General features: G+C 42.7%; 1 protein-coding gene across 1 annotated transcript in view; it reads left to right on the top strand.

Annotated features, from left to right (window-relative positions):
• COL14A1 (collagen, type XIV, alpha 1) overlaps positions 1-20,064 on the top strand; it is a 226,996-nt gene that overhangs the window by 193,846 nt on the left and 13,086 nt on the right. The window contains exons 42-44 of the mRNA XM_006879473.1: positions 1,650-1,685; positions 3,213-3,279; positions 8,323-8,511. Coding sequence (XP_006879535.1) covers positions 1,650-1,685; positions 3,213-3,279; positions 8,323-8,511 — 292 coding nt within the window. The remainder of the gene's footprint in view (positions 1-1,649; positions 1,686-3,212; positions 3,280-8,322; positions 8,512-20,064) is intronic.

Genomic DNA, 20,064 nt, shown 5'->3' with positions numbered 1-20,064 from the left:
TGAGCCTCAGTCCATACTGAAGGCTGCAGTCCTTGACCCTCTGCAGTAAGTGCATGAGGTCCTCCTCAGTTTCAGCGAGCAAGGTTGTGTCATCTACATAACACAGATTGTTGATAGATCGTCCACCAATCCTAACGCCACACTTCTCCTCATAGAGCCCTGCCTTGTGGATAATCTGCTCTGCATACAGGTTGAAAAGGTATGGAGACAGGACACATCCCTGGTGTATACCCTTCCCAATTTAAAAAAAAAAATAATAATAATAATGCTGCTTAAAGAAAGTAAAAAAGGGTGTGCCTTAGAGGCACAGATAGTGACTCTGTGCATACTGTCAGGAGGGGTCAGGCCTTAGAAAAACGATATCTCCTGGGGAAAGGTGGAGGGCCAATGAAAGAGAGGAAGACCTTCCACAAGGTGGGTTGACACAGTGTCTGTAAAGAGTGGGCCGGAGCGTATCGGAGATGGTGAGGATGGCATGGGACAGGGCAGGTTTCAGGTCTGTCCTTCATACAGTTGCTATGAGTCTTAGTCAACTCGATGGCACCTACCAACGATTGTTCCAGGCATAGTATGAGGAGCTGGGGCTATGCCAGCCCACAAACTGGACGTAAACTTGGCCTTATGACATGCACACGCCAGAAGGAGCACACATGATGATGATCTGTGTTCTGGGTGAAGGCGGGGTCTTCTCTTACACACCCTGCTTTCATGGGTCTCATCCATCTCTCTCCCTTTGAGTTCGGGTGACAGTTAACCAAGAAGAGGGTGTGGAGACAATAAGAAGATTGAGTTGGGACCTGTTAAGTTTGAAGAACCAGCCAACAACAGTTCAGGCAGATAATAAATTACATCACTAAATGACATCCCCTATCTTTTTCATAGAACTTTGGAAAATGCTGTTTAATGACTCCATTACGTTGCCTCATAGTTGAAAAAAAAAAAAGCATTCTTTCTGGAGACACATGTTTTATATTATAAGTGTGATTTTGTCACAGAAAAGCTGAGAACAACTTACTTTCAATATTTTTTACCCCCCCCCCCAAATAGTTAAGATCCCTTATGGGTCAAAGAGTAGCTAAGCTGTGTAACAAAATAATAATTCCACTGAGAATTGGTGCATATATGAGCTCCTTATAATGGCAAGAAAGTGAAGAAGGGGGAATCATGTGTTAGCACGGGGGATGGAAAATGTGATTATGAGATTCCATAAACCTGTCAGAACTCTTCTGTTGAGAAGGGGTCTTTCCTTTGAGAGACATTCCTGAAAATAAGAGACAACAGAGATTTGTGAAATAAATTAGGAAGCATCAGTAGCTTCTAGAATATGGACTTGCACTTAATGTGGAAAGATGTACTTGAGAAGCAAAAATATGTATTACAGATATATTGCTGCACGATCCTAATTGTCTTATGTACCCTACGAAATCTTAGTCTATACATAAAGGGGCTACAGAAGGTAGGATATTTTAATGACTGTTTCTGGAATTGAGTTAGAGGGTCCTATTTCACAGCTGACACTGCAAATCTGTTTTTGCTTAATTACTTGGGCTAAGAAAAGATGCCTTAGTAAAATGAGAAATGATACATTCCCATTATGCTCAGTTGAGAGCAATGTTCCAAATAACTGGACAGTGTTTGCATTTTTGCAGGGTGTCCCTGGATTAAAGGGAGAGCGCGGAGAGCGGGTAAGTGTCCTCCAGCTCTGTCTGCTGGTCCACACTGGTCACGGGGTCTTCATTGCATGAGCTTTCTAAAGGCTGACCACTCACTGCCGTGGTTACTCATTCCTGTTACATCCTATCTTCTCTTCACTTCTCCCCAGCTCCTTTGATTGTGAGCATATTTGGAACTGGGAAAAGTCAGGAGGGCTGGAAGGCAGAAGAGCTAAGGTCTCGTTATTTAGCTACTACTTTCTGGCTAAATGACCTTGGACCCAACTCTAAGAATAAAAATGGAGAGAATCAAACTTGTGTCCTGCCAAAGTGGACTTGAGGAGGACATTTATAGGTAGCCCCAGCTTATGATTTGTTTAAGACCAATCAGATTTATGAATGTCATTCCTTTTTGTGTGTACATCTTATAGCTAGTAATGTAGTAATATGTAGTGCATACAACTTGGGACATGTAATTTGTTAGTGTTATCAGCCTCACATATTCTATTTTATCATTTACTCTTTAGAACACTGCTTCTTTGTGAGCTATGGGCTGCTCTACAGTGAAGTCTGTATCAAGCACCATAAGAAAAAAAAATTGGCAATGTTCAGCTCCAACAACATATGACGATTACACTGACACTGACTTTGACAACCATTACAGCTTAGGCTTCATTCCGAAAACATTGATGCTAACTTCAATGTGGAGCACACCTCCAGGGATCTTACTAAGAGCTTTGCACCTTAGGAAGCATCTGCTGTTAATTTGAAGTGGGATGTTTGACTTCTGACATAACTGCCTTAGGATGGAGTCACCAGGCTAGAGCTCTCTTGTAAAGGCTATGAGAGGGGAACGCTTGTATATAGTGGATGGGAAACAGCATCAAAACAATAAAATCTCTGCACAGACGCCCAGTAGTAGAATCAGACCCATGTTTTTCTTGATAGATTCACACTGGCATTCAGCAAGGAAATGAGCAAGCATAGAATGAAAACAAAACCCCACAAACCTGACCCCGGAACTAGAAGTAGTTCCTTTTAAGGGGCTTCTCTTTCTGTTCAAAAACTGATCAATGGTTGTGGGATAAAGGAGAAGAAGCAGTGACTTTGCGAGCTGAAGACCCCGATCTCAGCCACTTTGTGGGACCTTGAACAAATTCTTTAGCTCTGCTTGGCTATAACATGGGCTCAGGCTCTTTCTCTGAGTCCTTAGTAGTGTCAAATAAGCTGCTTCTGGAGAAAGTGCTGTATTTTTTAAGCTCCAAAAAGCCATGAACGATGTGCTAAATAATATATGGGTTTGTCTCAGAACTCTTGAATTGGTTTAGAATCAGGGACCAAAAATACTTGTGCCCTTTCCTTTCATAAAGCTCTCAGGGACTCTGGTGCTCAGGCATTTCCTGGTTCCTCTCTGCATGCACCTTGATGGTCAGTCTGACCTGTTATGGGGAGCTGTCAAGCCCTGATGGAAATGACGGGCCAATCAGATGTGATTCCTCATGGTGCTGGCCAGGTGGGTGGGTTGGAGCTGATTGTTAAGATGCCCATTGTCTGTTCCAGGGAGACCTGCAGTCTCAAGCCATGGTGAGGGCGGTGGCTCGTCAGGTGTGCGAACAGCTCATCCAGAGTAAGTGCGTTCGAGTTGCAGTGCTGTGCCCATTACCTTCCAAATGAGACTTTCCCGGGAGTGCCAAGATGAAAGAAAGCCCCTCCAGAGCTTTGTCTTCCTGAAGACACATAATCTTTACAAATGATCACCCTCATCCACCCTCTGGGGAGCTCTGGTGGCCTAGTGGCAAGAGCTGCATTGCAATCCTTAAGGCACTCAGTTCGAGGCCACCAGCTGCTCTGCAGGAGAAGGATGGGAAGTCTCCTGTCATGTGATTAACTGCCTCTGAAAATCCACTGGAGGGTCAGCTGTGGGCTGGTTTCCAACTTGATGGTACACAACAACCACAACAACAACCATCCATCTCTAAGGACCTCAGGTGGCTTAGTGGTAAGGAATTGTACTGCTAATGCCAAAGTACATGGTTTGAATCCAGCAGCTACTCTGCGGGAGAAAGATGGGCAGTCAACTCCAATGCAATTTCCTGCCTCTAAAAACCTCTTGGTGGGTCAGTTGTGGGTCAGTTCCTACTTGAGGGTACACAAGCACAATTACGTTTATCTCTGGTGGCCTAGAAGCTGGGCTGCAGTCCCAAAGGCATGCAGTTCAAAGCCACCAGCTGTCCCACAGGAGGAAGATAGGCAGCCTCCTCCCATGTGATTAACTGCCTCTGAAAACCCACTGGAGGTTTGGGTTGGCTATAGGTTGATTCCAGCTCGACGTACACAACCACAACACCACCACAGTTATGGACTTCTACATGACTGCTGGTGTTTGTTGGCCACTGAGTCACATCCAAGCCATGACATGTCTGTATGACAGAGTAGACCTTCCCCAGAGGCTTTCCCAGGCTGTTACCTTTATAGGACTGGAACACCACATCCTTTATCCCAAAGAGCCATGGGGCAGCTTCTGATTACCCACCTTTTGGGGGCTTGCCCATTTTACTACCCGGGCTCTACTGTTTCATCAAAGAAATATATTTTTGCCAATAAAGACATGAAGATGTAACTTGGCTGTTGAGATCAATTTCAGTCTTCCTTCCTCAGCTCTGATTGAATAGATTCCTTTTTCTCCTTAAGTGTTCAGTGCTTGAAAGCTATGAGACCTTGTTAGAAGCTATGCCCAAAGAGGTTACACATCGTGTTGATGTTAATTAACTTCTGATTTGAAGCAGTATTTTCTTCTAATGCCTTTATTAACCTATGATTCTTCTCTTTATTCCTTGGGCTCTACGCCACACACACACACACACACACACACACACACACACACACACACACACTGGGATAGGCTTGATGTGACATTTGACATGACATCTAGTCTTCATATCAAAAATATCTTCAGGCTTGAACACACTTTGATAGTACACCCGTCTCATTTTCCCATTTCAATCTGAACTTGTCCTCAGCGCAGTATCTCAGGGACAGAGGGACAGGGGCAGTTCATTTGCTGTTATACACATCCGTTTTGTACATTTCTTTCTGACCATGCACAGTAAAGTTTTTCTCACCATTCAACTCAGAGGGTTCTAGCATGAACCCCTCTTTTTACTAGTGATTATCAGTTCAGTTCTAGGAAGATCCGAGGCTGAATAGACACCCACTTCTCTGTGGCCTTGCTTTGCTGTCAAGTCTCAACTCTCTCACCTCCAGGATTCACATGACCAGATCAGCTCTTTGACTTTAACCCAGAGGAGTTTCCAATTTAAGACCGTGGAGGCCTGCAGCCATCCAAGAAGGTCATGTCTGTGTCCAAAACTCCAGTGTTCCATTCTGAAATAAAACTCTTACTGTGGGGAGACCGGAAGTGAGGGTCTGCAGCAATAAGGAAAGTTTTCAATTGAAACAAATGTCTTGGGGTCAACTGATTACAGTGTTAATATCCATATGACATAGTAGTAATGCTCCCTACATTCTTAACTTCATTTCATTATATAATATATTGCCCCAATGGCGTGTGTGTGTGTGTGTGTGTGTGTGTGTGTGTGTGTGAATTTGAATTGTGTTCTTTTGTATTGGCAGTGCGGCTCCTTACTCCGAAGCTCCCAGAGTCTGTAGTGTATACCAGAGCAGGCTGCTTGTCCAGAGGTTGATGGTTAAAATCCCCCAGTCATCCTGGAGGAGAAAGCTTTACAGCTTCAGAAGCTGGATGGGGGGAGGGTCACTGTTGACTCAGCAGCGGTGGGTTTGGTTTGATTTGACCTTGGTAATTAGCTTTACATCGAATCCCATCCTATTCGGAATCCGCTTTTCTGACACCCCAATCACCTTCTCAAATGCTCCCTCTGGGCTCTTTCTTCCTTTTGTCCCAGCTCAGAGCTGAGTTTATCGGTAGCACATAATTTCCAGTGCTGAGAAAACAATGCCCTTGGCAGCTCATTAAACGTTTGTAGATTTGAAAGGAAAAAAAATGAAGTTTGTGGGTTCGAGCCCATCCAGAAGTGCCCTGGAAGAAAATCCATGACATACCAGCTATGGAAAACCCTGTGGAGATCCCTAGACTATTGCCATGAAGCAGTCTTTATTTATTTTTTTCCCCATTTTTAAAAATGATTATTACTAATTTTGATGAAAATTTACAGAGACTTTGGATCTCCATTCATTCCTTGTTGCACTTTTCTCCCTGCCCATCCTCCTCCCCTCCCCCACCCAGTTCACTCTTCTCTTTGAAAAGTAAAAGAAAAACTCTTTCATTGTTAAAAAATCCCTCTGCCCAAGTCCACTCCGTTATGCAGTCTTCATTCTGGACTCCTGTCATGACAGTAATATCTAATCATATATCCCTTTTAAACAGTTCTTTAAATCAGAGTATCCCTTGAAAGTCTTCTAAGAGCCACATAATAGTTTGGCTTACCTAGTTAAAAACCTCTACTTTGAGCATTCTTCTTTTTTTGTTGTTGTATTGTTGTGTGCTGTTGAGTTGGAACCAACCCATAACAGACCTTCTAGTGGGGTTTGAGAGGCATTTAATCACACAGGAGATTGTCCATCCTTCTCCCACGAAGCTGCTTGTTGATTTGAACTGAGTGTCTTTAAGGTTACAGTGTAGCTTCTTGCCATGAGGCTACCAGAACTCTCTTCTTTTAAGACTTGTTTGTATGGCATCACACTGACAGGAATGACTCAAAGGATTAAATGGGCAGTGAGTTTTCTGATGGGAGGAATGAGGAAGAACAAGTCTGAAAAGGAAGGTGAGGTTGGTTGCCCAGGTTGAAGAAGGTAAACCATGTCCCTGAATTGAACACACAGATGTTGCTGAGCTAGCCTGTGTTTTGTTTGTATAAATTCTCTATAACAGCATGAATAAAGACAATAAACACCAAGGAAGAAAGGAAGAAAACCCAGTATAGCTCTCTTCCATTCTGATACTTACTGGACCACTATGGGTTGAATCCAACACGAACCATTTCTTTAAAAAGAGTAATCATTTCTAACAAGGTCAGTTATCTGGTTTCTAGCCCCCGGTGACTGAAGAATTAGGCTGGGAAGGGTACAGGGAAAGCTGGCACAGCCGGTGTGATGACCACTGATAGCAGACAGCCCCCTGGTCAGAAGAGGAAGCTACAAAGGCAGATGTGGAAATGGCTTACTCTGCCCAGCCCGTACACCTGCCAGTGACTACCAGGGAGCCCGCGGGGGGTGTTCTAAGTGATGCCCACCGCCCTCCGCTTCAGGGGAGAAAGCATCGGACGGAGTTTTAAAACAGTATCTCTAAAAATCATCACCATTTTTATTTAAGTTTGAATGATTGAGAAGGGGAACAAAATTGCCATCTAGAAAATTCACCTAGGTTGGAAAAAAACTTTATCCTGTGATGCCAAAAAAAAAAACAAAAAAAAGAAAAGGAGCGTTAGGGGATCATTTTTAAATCTATAATTAGAACTATTGAAATACGTTTTTTCAGATATAACTAAGTTATGAGATTAAAGAAGAGAGTTTTATACACACATCCATATATATAAAGTTGACATAATAAATATGTTTATATTGTAGAGGGGCTTCAGGCCTTTTGTTCATAGGGTCACTATGAGTCATGCTTGAGTCAAAGGCAACCAACAGCAATATTATATAATATATAGTTTCTCTTTTATTTATATAATATATAGTTTTTTACATTTTACTTATATAAAATATATTGCACTTGTGTTAAATGTTTGTAGTAGATTTATAGACTAAAATATGTTTACATTAATATGCTTGTGATCTTTATAGAATATAAAATGTAGTCTATATGTTTATGTTAGAGTGCTAGATAGACGTGAATATATCTGCAGATATATAAATATGGTTAGATAGGTATGAAGCCAGAAGGAGATTCTGTAGCTCCGGTTTCCTGCAAAAAGGGTGGGCAGCTGACAGAGCTGTCTGGGGATTTGTAAGCAACAGGGTGTGGCAGGTTTTGTGGGTTGGGAAAAAAGACAAATAGCTTGAGAGGAAATTACTGGAGAAAAGAGGCAGCTGGGCCAGGGGTTAGGTGTCAGATAAATATTGAGGGATAGATAGAATTTACGACTTCTGCTGCATGAGGTTTGCTGAGGGGTTGGTGAGATGCTTACTTGAATACAATCTAGATGTTATCCAAGGTAAACTGTTTAAAAATGTTAAGTTGGAAATCAACATAATTCAGGTGGGTGTGCTTCTCCTGCTGATGCTGTCTCATAGAATTGCTAGCAGCCCTAACAGAGTCCCCAGTCCTCCCTTTTTTTAAAAATAAAAAAAAAATTAATTTTAATGAAAGCTTACAGAGACTTAGGATTTCCATTCATTCATTCATTGTTGTACTTTTCTCCCTGCCTATCCCCCCAATTTGCTCTTTTCTTTGAAAAGTATAAGAAAAATTATTTCATTGTTATTCAGTCCCTCCCCCCAAGTCCACTCCACTGTGCAGCCTTTGTTCTGGACTCCTGTCATGACAATAACACCTAATCACACATCCCTTGTAAACAGTTCTCTCCCTCATCTGTTTCAATGCAGTATACATCATTCATCCCCTCTTTCTCAGTCTTCCCTTTTTTGATGGACCATCATTGAATGTTGTCTTTGTGCTGTTGCCTTTCAGGTCACATGGCTCGGTTCACAACCATCCTCAACCAGATTCCCAGCCACTCATCGTCGATCCGGACCATCCAAGGCCCACCTGGGGAGCCTGGAAGACCTGGCTCTCCTGGAGCCCCTGGGGAACAAGGACCCCCAGGGACCCCAGGCTTCCCAGGAAATGCCGGTGAGCCCGGAACCCCAGGAGAACGAGGTAGGTGCGCTCACTCTTTCCACGAGAAGTCCTGTGAGGTGGGTACAGTGAAGGAGTGTGTGGCATTTGGTTCATACAGTGGCAGTACCTGCAATGAGAGGTCTAAATTAGTCCTGAGCTCTGGTGGTGCAGGGACTAACAGCACAGCTGATAACCTAAAGGTTAGGATGTTGGAACTTACCCATCAACTTCTCTGGAGAAAACTTTGGTGATCTGTCTGAAAAATTAATAGTCTAGGAGACCCAGCTATACCCTTGGTTTGACAGTGCAAATTCTTCAACACTAAGCCACCAGGGCTGCCTTCCTATAATGTGAGGCAGTGTTTACTACTGCTTTTTAGCATTTATGGCTGTGTACAATAATAATAGTTTTGGGGTGAATTTCACCCAGTTTCCATAAAGGATACAGATCATCCACTCTAGGAACAGATGGAAGAGCTATACAAATTTAAGGTTTGTGTATTAACCACAAGCATGTTAATGAGAAAAAGAGACCGTTGTCAAAAAGGGCATTTTTTTAAATAAATTTTTGTGATTTTAAAAATGTTTACAGAAGACTTGACTTTCCGCCCATTCATTGTTGCACATTTTCCTCCCTACTCCCCCCAGTTAGTTCTTAATTTTTTTAAATAATTTTTTATTTTAATTGTCATTTTAACAAAAGTTTACAGAAAGTTTAGGTTTTTCTTTCTTTCTTTTTTCCCCTTTTTCCCCCTTTTCCTTCCCCAGTTTGTTTTTTTTCACTAGTTTAAAATTCTAATACAAATTAAAACAAATTTTTAAAATTTTCCTCACCCCTCCACCCAACAAATTGTGCAACCCCATGATTAATCCCCCTTCCCCCTGCACATCCACATCCCTCTGCTTCCAGCCTCTCCCACCCCTCCTGGATCCTTATGCTCCTACAATAACGATCTTATACAATATTTATCCTTGTGGGACTGAGTTAGTTCACTCAGCATAATGCTCTCCAGTCCCTCCCAAGTTAGGTAATAATTTACAAAGTTATTGCTCCTGCGTGCTGCATAGTATTCCATTGTGTGAATATGCCATAATTTCTCAGCCCATTCATTTGTGGTTAGACATTTAGGCTATTTTCATGTTCTTGCAATGGTGAATAATGCTGCTATGAATATTGGTGTACTAGCTTTTCTCTTTAAAAAATTAATTTGTTTTTGAAGTTTCCCTCCTACCCCCTCCAGTCCAGTAAAAAGAACATTTTCCAAGATATAGCTTCTACAATGCTGATTTGTCCAAAAGCAAAATGTTAAGTCACTGCTCTGTAAATTGGTGAGCTTTTAAAATTAGGAGTGCAGAGGATGGATTAGATAAAGAACAGTCTTTTTTTCCACATCTGTTCATTGACTGAGTCCCATGAGTTGCATTGCTGCCTCTGAACCTTTGTTCAAGCTGTGTTTCCTTCTTTGGAAATGCCCTTTGCTACATCTCCCTCTTCCATTGTAGCCCTGGTCTTTCTGGCTTTTCTGTTTGTGGAGCCCCCAGAATACAAAAGCCTCTACCCCTGAACGCACATGCATGCACTGTCAGCCACACCCGCATAGTAAAAGATCGCCCAGAGCAGCATCAGGTCTCATGTGCTTTGCACAATGCTCTGTACATAGAAGCTACTCACTCAATAGTCAGTGCTTTGATTGCAACTCCATTCTAATTTTCTTTTCAAAAGGTTTTGCCCTGTGCCAGGCTGTGAAATCAGTAGCCGTAGACAAAGGTATGAGTCCCTAGCGACACAGAAGATCCAGCAGCAGCAGGCCACCCCATGATGGTGTTGGTTATGGATAAACTGTGACTCAGGCAGCACAGAGCCAGCACCTGAGTCACTCTGGGCAGGTCACAAGATGTCTTTGTTGTTTCTGGAGGTCCTGGCCCCTTTCTTGCCAGACTGAGCCTTTCCTCCTCTGCCAGACCTGTGGAGAGATCACACCACAGAAAAAATCGGCTTGGAGTTCACCAACTGTAGCTCAGACAAGTCTTGGAAATATTAATTTCCATGAAATCATTTCATTACATACCTATAGATAGAGTTCCCTAAAGAGCATAGCAGATAAGTGAAATCTGGCATTTCCCAAATACATAGAGGAAGGGAGTGAAATAGAGAGTGAGAAGTGCATCAGGGACTGTCCAGATCATTCCCTGAGTGGTTTGGATTTAGGTTTACTATTGTTTTCGAATATTGTGCCAAATGTGATAATGGTTACCCGTGGTGGACAGTGTTTAGTGGAGCTTCCCGATTAAAACAAGCTTGGAAGCAGGAGTAGCATCCACTTCTGAAATGGCTTGCCTCTGGAAACTATGAACAGTGCTCAGGTCTTTCGTTCATAGGGTCTCTATGAGTCATCTATGCCTGGACTAACAACAATAACAGCAACATTGTTGTTATCAGAGGGAGCTATGGTGGCCTAGTGGCAAGAAGCTATAGAAAGATGGACAATCTCCTCCTGTGCAATTAACTGCCTCTGAAAACCCACCAGAAGGTCAGCTGGGGGTCAGTCCTGACTCTACAATACACAACAACAACAGTGTTGTTATCAGATGCTGCTGAGCCTGTCCCACACTGTATTAGTGGTAGAACAGCCCCTGAGGGTTTTCTAGGCTCTAGTCTTAAAGGAGCAGGCCACCAGTCTGTTCTTCTGTGGAATCAGTGAATGGGTTTGAACTGCCAACCTTTTGATTAGCATCTATGAATGCTCAGCCATCATGCTTCGAGGGCTTCTTTGGGACTTGCTGTAATACAGTTTATTGTACAACCCTCAAGAAACTCTAAGATTTATTCCTCTTTTATTTCTTGAACTCTGACCACTGCATTCCTATTCTGACTGTAACCTTTCTCCAATCAGGACCTCATGTGGTTCCAACTTTCTTTCCTTGCAACAGATCCATTTTGAATCCCAGTCTCTGTATCTTTTTTTCTCCTCTGTATCTTACATAATAAATCCATTCTTTTCCTTACTTGATTCATTTACACTTTCATTATCCATGCTGGTATCTTGAACCATATATTTACTCGGCCAGCCTCAAGTTTTCTGTTGAATAATTTGCAAAACTAAATAAATATCTTTCACATGCTTGAAACGAACTAGAAGATACACCTGATTTCAGTATTCAGGGACTTCTTTCCGTTTTCATGATTTTTCAGAAATTTTTGCATCAGAGAAGCCATCCAAGCAGTGGTTGGTTTTGATGTTTATATCTGTAACAGCTGGAATTAATATCTGGTTTACTTCATATGATACATCAACAAATATTTATTGAATTCAGAGTTTATGTAAGCTTTTGGCTCAGCAACGTGTGAGATAATCCCCTTATTTATGCCTTTCGTGTATTAGATACTAAATGCATTTGCCAATTGCTGTGCTTAGACCCTGGCATGCACTGTTTGGTTCAAATAGAAAATGTGACGTGGTTAAGGAAGAAATAGGAATGCTTTACTGACTAGACAAGATGGCAGGTGCTAAATGCTGTTTCTGAGTTGTGAGGGAAGGACGTGTTTGGAATTTAGAGGCAGCCCTCGGCGTGGTCTTTGATGAAGAAGGGTGTTAGATTCATTAACCAGTGGTGGCTTATTGGTACGGACTTTCCTACCAACCTAAATGCTTGGTTTTTGAATCCACCCACTGCTCTGAAGAAGAAAGATGGGCAGTCTCCTCCTGTGTAATTTATAGCCTCTGAAAACCCACTCAAGGGTCAGCTATGAGTTGGTTCCAACTTGACAGCACATAACAACATAAACTACTAGTGGTTCAGTGGATGGACTTTTACCTCTCCTGACAGAGACTCAGTTATGAATCCAGACAATTGAATACTTGTAAATTGAATATGAGAAGATCGGTCATTGGTCTCCCATGGAGCCACTGGTAGAGTCTAACTATCTTTGGTTTAGCAGTGCAACTCCCCACAGAGAAGGGTGTTAGAGCTGCCCTGTGTCTAATCCTCAGGCTACATTGTGGATCAATAAGACTGAGAAGTCGAGAAAGAAAATTGAGTTTCAGAATGACTCAGCAGGGAGGGAGCAGTAGCTTTTTGTGTTTACTATTCCTGTGGTTGAAAAGAAAGCTGGTGGAACTGAAGAGATATCTGGCAGAACTTTGGTCTCAAATTCAGAACAAAAGCAAAGCCAGGAATCTGTAATGGTAACAATTGTTTCTTGTACAACTTCTTAATATACCATGTATCCTGCTTTCTTCTTGGGAAAAATGATCTCTGGCTAATTTTCTTTTTTATCAACTTAGTTACAAATAGAAGACCAGTAAATCAGTATAATCTGGTGACTGGCAAGAAAATATTCACAAGTTCTCAATGTTCTTTTGTATTATCATTGACATTCAATTACATGAAATATGGCTGTCTTTGTACTGCTAATAAGATTCTGCTGAAATACGTGATTTCCTCTTCTGGTTTTCCATTGTCTATCTCTCATCTCTTGAAAGATGAACTCCAGACAAATAGAGTTTTCTCTTTTCTTACCCATCAAGTGCCTCAAAACAAAGCAACAAAACTCAAACTCACCCTCTGTAGTAGATTCTAACTCGTGGTAAACTTTCATTGGCTTTATGGGACTCTGAATCTTAGTGAGAAGAGACAGAACATCTTTCTTCTGAAGAGCTGGTTGTAGATGTGAGCCACACAAGATGAGGGGCCTCCTGGGTGGCAGCACAACACGCTACTGATTACACCACCAGAGCTCCTGTTACTTACCTGGTCGAGTCCAATTGGCATGTGTTTTATTTAGGACAAGACCGTTCTCTGATTATTTGCTGGATTGTGTCTTCCAGATACATGATCACCTACAGACATTCATAATGAATCCTTTTTCTTTTTTTAATCTTTCCCCCCGCATATTACAAAATAACCCCTTACATTGATTATACCTACAGAGAAGTTCTATATTTTGTAATCTGTTAGTGAAGTAACCATACAGTTTAGCAACTTAAAATGACGAACATAACTTTTGTGGCTCAGGAGATTTGGAAATGACTTGGTGCCACTTCTGGGTCAGGATCTCTTTAGACCTCACAGTCGAGACAGGTCCGAGGCTGTGGTCCTTTGAATGTTTGTCTAGAAGTAGAGGATTTTCTTCTAAGCATATACATGTCGCTATTGGTAGACATTTAAATTCCTTACTGGATGTTGGTAAAAGATCTCAGTCCATCACCCTGTGGACAACTCTGTACGTATATTTGATTGTTCTCATGACATAACAGCCACTTGCCTCAGAATTAGAGAGAAAGGAAGCGAGCTAGTCTGAGAGCTCTTGCTTGGAGGAGAGGCCACAGAGCCTTTAAAAAAAAAAAAAGTCTAATCCCAGAAGTGACCAGAAATCATTTTCACCTCGTTCAATTTGTTCGCAGTGAAGCATTTAGCCTACTCTCAGCTCAACTGAAAGGGAATTGGGACTCACATTTTATACAGAAGAGTATCGAAGAGTATCTGAGCATATTTTAAAACCATCACACACCTCCAAGTTAAACCTTTCTGGCCTCACAATGAGAGGACTGATGGTTTCATGCCCAAGAAGAGTTTCCATGCACTATGATTTCTAGGAAACTGAAAAGTGAGTGGCCCTTGTGAAGGGAAGGTTGGCTCACTTTGTCCTCTGCCTGTTTTCACCATTTACTTATGAGTTTTTGCCTCTTTTCAAAACATTCAAATGCCAGATGGAATTTTCTGGAGTGAAATGTAAGATATAGATTTGAGCACCTCAAAGGAAAAGAGATATAAGCCTCTTGGAAAAGAGTTTATATCTTAGAAAGCAAACATCTTTTGTGGTTTTGCTTTTGAATCAGGATACGATTCTTTTCAGGATAAAGATAGCCAACAATTTTTTTAATATTTTTTTTTTAATTTTTGTTTTATTATTTTCTCTCTGTGTGTGTACCGTCAGGTTGGATCTGACTGGTACAGGAGGAGATGGCCCCTCCTTCTCTGGCAGTGCATCTGGTGGATTCGAACTGCCTATCTCTGGGATTGCAGTGCAGCTTCTTGTCACTAGGCCACCAGAGCTCCCCTGATAGCAAACAATTTTTTTAAGGCATTGGCATATGAAAATTACAATTAACTCATGTACTCATCCATTGTAAAGAGTAGACTATGACTTTATAACAACATAAACAGCAGCTACCTTTGATTTTCTCTCTCCTGTAGAAGCCAGTATGATTGTTTCTGTAAAAAAACTTTAAATTGATGGGTCTATGCAGTACATTTTGCATTGGATTTGAGTCCAGTATTTGGAGTCATGGACCCCTGAGTGGTTCAAGTACTTTATTCTTAATGAGGTCTGAAGTTCAAATCCCACCTGTGGAAGAATGAGTAGAGAGCTGCTTTTGTAAACCTTTTTCAAAAACCAAACTCACTGTTTTTAGTCTCACACCTTGCAGTTTGTAGTCTCAGAAATCAGCCGGAGAAGTCAGCTCTGAGTTCCGACTCAACAGCAATGAGTTGGAGTTTGAATGGCCCCACAGGACAGAGTATAGGGAGCCCTGCAGGCCTGGTCTGTAGAGAGTTGAGCTGCAAACCCAAAGATGGTGGTTCGAATCTACCAGTGACTCTTTGGGAGGAAGAGGGACAGTCTCCTCTCAAGTGTTACATTGTTGCTGTTGTGTGGTGTCAAGTTGGAATAAAACCATAGCTAACCCTCTGGTGGGTTTTCAGAGGCACATATCACACAGGAGGAGATTGTTCATCCTTTTTCCCACAGAGCAGCTGGTGGATTCGAACCGCATGCCTTTGATATTGCAGCACAGCTTCTTACCTCTAAGCCACCGGAGCTCCCTATGTAAAAGACAGCTTCCTAACACTCACTGAAGGGTCAGTATGAACCATTTTCCACTTGATGACAATCAATTTGAATTTTTCAATTTCTAGAACAAATTAGGACATCTGCATAGCTTTTCCAAAACTAGAAATCCTGGTGGAATAAACAGCTACATCTTTGCCCTGAAGAACGAGTGATGGTAGATTTGAACCACTAACCTTTCAGAAGCTAAGCACTTTAAACACTATGCCACCAGGGCTCCTTCCAGTCGACACCTATGACGTGTTCTAATCTCTGGCATGTGGGACTGATCACCTCACCAGGTGGAGTATCATGATGTGAGTGAGCTTGAGGACAGTTTTCTTTGGCTCTGGAGTCATCAGTATTGTCCTAGTGATATTGTTCAAGGGAGCTCTGGTGGCCTAGTGGGTAAGGAATTGAGCTGCTAATCCAAAGGCAGGCAGTTTGAAACCTCCACTTGTTGCATGGGAGAAAGAAGAGCCGTCTCCTCTTGCGTGAAGTTGAGCCTCTAAAACCTGCTGGCAGGTCAGCTTTCAGTTGGTTATCAATGTGGTTCAAGGTTAGAGCCATCTCAGTAAGATACTTTTGAACAGTCCTACCCCCTCTTTTGAAACTAGCTTTACTTCGACTATGTGCTTTTTACTCTAGCCAAACTGAACTCGTCTTGTGTTCAGTGCCAGTCGACTTCTGCTCCATAACAAATCTCACTCACGTACATGCGTTTTCTATCACGTGTCTGTGGAAGCCTGGAGCTGTGCTGTTCTGTTCTTGTCTGCTGGGCCCTCGCCTAGAGGAGCAACAACTTCTAGAGTATGTTCTCTCCATGACAACGGCAGAAGCACAGAGGTCATCTCCCAAACACAAGTGTATAGTCAAGCCCTTGAATACCTTTCCCACCAGCATCCTACTCCTCAGTGCAAGTCACATGGCCACGTCCCAATCCAAACGGAGGGGGGGAAAATGCCATCTGAGACCATCTTGCCAAAAGGATGGGTGCAAATTACTTACATAGAATCATGAACCACAAAGGCTACCACCTTCATCATACCTGCCTTTACTTTTCACAGCAATAACCTGTGGCCCCCTCTTTGTGTTCTGTTCTCTCATATACCCTTGTGTGGGTTTAACAAATGTTCTTTCCATGCCCCAGAATCTTCTTCTGGCTCAGTGTACCTCATCTTAGAAGTCACCCCTCATCACCCTTTCTGCATCATGATTTACTGTTTGTTTCTACCATCCTGGATTCCGGGGAGGCACTGATTGAGGCTGGACTGTGGAAGATGGCCCTCAGGTGTGCTCTGCCAGTCCCAGGTACATATCTCCTTCACAGCACCGCTCGTCATGTTGTAACTGCTGATGGACTTGCCTGACTGTCCACCAGCGGCCTGAGCTCCTTGTACCTCTGCTTCACCTCCCTGAACCTGAACAAATCCGTGACACATGAATTGATCTCATTAGGGGCTGACACATTCTCTTTAACACCAGGTAGAATATACTTTCTTGGACTGACTTTTTTTGACTTAACTTCTGTGAATCCTATCTTACTAGTGAAGCTACAGCTTCTCCAAAACCAAATTTAAAGGTATTTGGGGTGGGGGTTTTGGTGATGGTTTTTTTTTTTTAATTCCTTGTAATATTCTAACTACAGGTGCTATTTCATGATAATTAATGGTTGCCAGTATTGATTATCTCCCGGCTAGCTTTTTGGCTGCCATTCCTTTTTCATGCTAGAGGGAAAAAAAATAGAGGCAGAAGTTGATACGGTTAATATAATGCATCAATCCAGAGATAAGCTGTTAATAGCCAATTACAGCCATGATGACAATATCAGCATTTTTCTTTTAAGTCATTATTATATAAACTCAGCAAGAAAATTATAGTGAGATTTTTTTTCTGTAGGAGTTTTAGTTATGTTGGATAGGGATTTTCTCGTGTGGGGGGTATATTCATGGGAAAAATAGAACACTGCTTTGTACACATATGCAGAACATTCCTATGTGCACATATATAGAATGCTCCTTTTAATGCAGGAGAGTTTTTGTGCTGTTCTAAATTTCTAAGCCTTGTACATTAACATGTGAAATGGCAGTTGTTTGTATGTGCCAACTGTCATGAATAGCTTTCAGTGACCTTTGTGACCTATCTTTTCAAGCAATAATTTTTAAATACAAATGCACTTATAATGCTTGATGAAAATGTAATTAGAAAATATATAGTAATTAGCATTTTTCTCCTTCACTGGTTCTAGGTGTCACTTTTAATCACATTACTATGTGAATAAGAAAAAGTGATAGGCCTTTTTTGGGATGTCTTAACTAGTTTGAGAAAACAGAATAATGACCCTATATATGAGATGGTTCTATCTTAGTACTGGATTCTTCTTATTTATCACAAGGGATTTTTGGTCCTAAAACACTTTGATTTGAACTCTGTAAACCTGGTTCCCCCCGCCCAATGCCTGGCACAGCTTTTATGGCTCCCAAGACTGAAGAGTATCATATCACTGTCCACTTCTGCCGGAGAACGGGGAGCAAGCTCTAATTTAAATATCATCGTCTGGTTGCCTCTTCAAGTGGAAAGGTGAACCTTTTAAGTCCTGAAAGTTGGCTCTTTTTTTCTGCTGAGTTTCAATAATTTCTAATTTTCCTAATAGTGCTGAAAAATAGTATAATGACATTGAAGAAAAGGCATCCAAGTTTTAGAGCAGAAGAGTGCTAGATTGGCATTTGATCATTTGACCTGACTCATAGCAGTGTTGAAACTGGGGGTGGGGTGGCGGGGGAGAAGGTGACTATCCATGTGATGGTCCTTTTCCTGTGCCAGTGACGCTGCCGGGTGTCACCGCCGGAGTGCACAGAACCTGCAGAGACAGAGTTCATTGTCGGCGTTGTTATCATGCACTGAAGGCTCACCTGCCTCATCTGCTCTTTTCACCCTCTCCTCTGTCTTCACCTTCCCAGCCTTTACCAGTCCCCTCCCTGTACCAGTTCTTTCCTGCTTCTCACTGACCAAACTGAAGCTGTCAAAGTTAGATCCCGGGTGGTGAAAAGATCAAAGGACCCCTCACCTCATTGCCTGCTCTCTAATTAACTCGCAGGAAAATCTCCTGTTGTCTTGACCTTGAACTCAGGGTGGCTTCCTGTGGCCACTGGGGAGCCTGAATGATTGCACTGCTTTCCTTTAAACAGAGGCCTGGAGATCACAGGTCTCTGCCTGCCTGCCCTCATCATATTGCATTGTGGCACCCTACAGAGGCAGATTCAAGTTTTGTGGGGCCTCAAGCTTAGAAAATGTAAGTTCCTTCTTTAAGAAAAAAAGTTTAAGGGAAATATTAGGTATCAGGTATTGAGAGGGGCTCATAAATGCTAATGAAGGATCAGACCCACACTTGGCCAGGCACACAAAGCTTGTCAGGACGTGGCTGAGCCCCACAGTCAGCCATCCCACAGCCTCAACTTTACAAAGACATGCCAAGCTACTTCTAGTCTCCTAGCATACCCTAAGGTGCTCTGGCAGTTCTGTGCCTAAGGAGTCAACTGCTAACTAAAAGGTGGATGGTTCAAACCCACCCAGCAGCTCACCGGCGGGGGGGGGGGGAGACCCGATAATGGGAGAAAGATGGCCTGTCTCCTCCCATGCTACCTGCTTCTGAAAACCTGCATAGCGTCAGCTATGAGTCGGTTAGACTCGACAGTACACCACCACCACAACAATCTGCTCACATGAAGATTGCAGCCTACAGAGGACCTTCAAGCTTTGCAGACATGCCCACTGTGCCCCCAGTGCCCATCAGTCCCTTGTTCTCATGGCTAGTGCCTGCTCTTCAGAAATCAGCTGTAGTAGAAGACTTTCTGTGATAGTCCACCCACCATATAGGATAGAATAGAACTGCCCATGGGCCAGCAGTGTGAATCTGTACAGAAGCGGACTGCCACGTATTTCTCCCAAAAAAAACAACTGGTGACTTCAACCACTATTCTTTTGGTTAGCAGCTCAGTGCTTTTAACGCTGCAGCACTAGGACCCCGTATGATTGATGCCTCAATTCTGTGCTTTCAAATTCTGGCCTAGCGGGTCTCTCTCCTGGTGGATTATAAGGACTGGTTTGCTTCTTTACTCATCAGTGGCCTGTTGGCAGAGGAACCAACCCCAAACCTACTGCCATTTGGTAGACCAGCTCATAGGAGCCCCCCCACCCCCGCCCCAGCCTCACTGGATTTTTGGACTTATAAATCTTTATCGAAGGGGACTGGATATCTCTCTCTCAAACTGCAGCTTGTGGACTCAAACCCAGAACTTTCCAGTTACCGGAACAACATGTTACACAAGTCTCTGAGGCTCCTTGCTTCAAGACAGAAAGGTGATTTTGCCTTTGGATTCTCAGTACCTTGAACTGAGAACTCAAATTCAAAACCCTAATTCCATCACGTGGGGATTGACTCATAGCTGACCCTCCAGCAGGTTTTCAGAGGCTGTAAATCACATGAGATGACCCATTCTTACTCCCATGGAGTGCAGCTGGTGTATTTGAACCACCCATCTCTAGACTGCATCCCAGCTCCCTATTGACTAGGCCACGGGAGCAACCTAGTGCTGAGAACATGGCTTTTGCATTCTCTCAGTACCTAGTCTGGAGAACCAGGCGAGTCCGTTTGCTCTCAGGCCTCCTCTTTCCCTGTTGTCGTGTACAGCACAAAAAACTGTTTTCAAGTTCCTTGGCCTTCTGCCTTCTGAGCAGGTCCAGTGAGCAAGAGCCACTGAGAAA

Source organism: Elephantulus edwardii, unplaced genomic scaffold (assembly GCF_000299155.1).
Source record: "Elephantulus edwardii isolate Elephantulus edwardi_28Jun2011 unplaced genomic scaffold, EleEdw1.0 scaffold00003, whole genome shotgun sequence".
Taxonomy (NCBI): domain Eukaryota; kingdom Metazoa; phylum Chordata; class Mammalia; order Macroscelidea; family Macroscelididae; genus Elephantulus; species Elephantulus edwardii.
The sequence above is the reverse complement of the archived record's forward strand: the minus strand, read 5'-3'. Positions and strand labels throughout refer to the sequence as shown.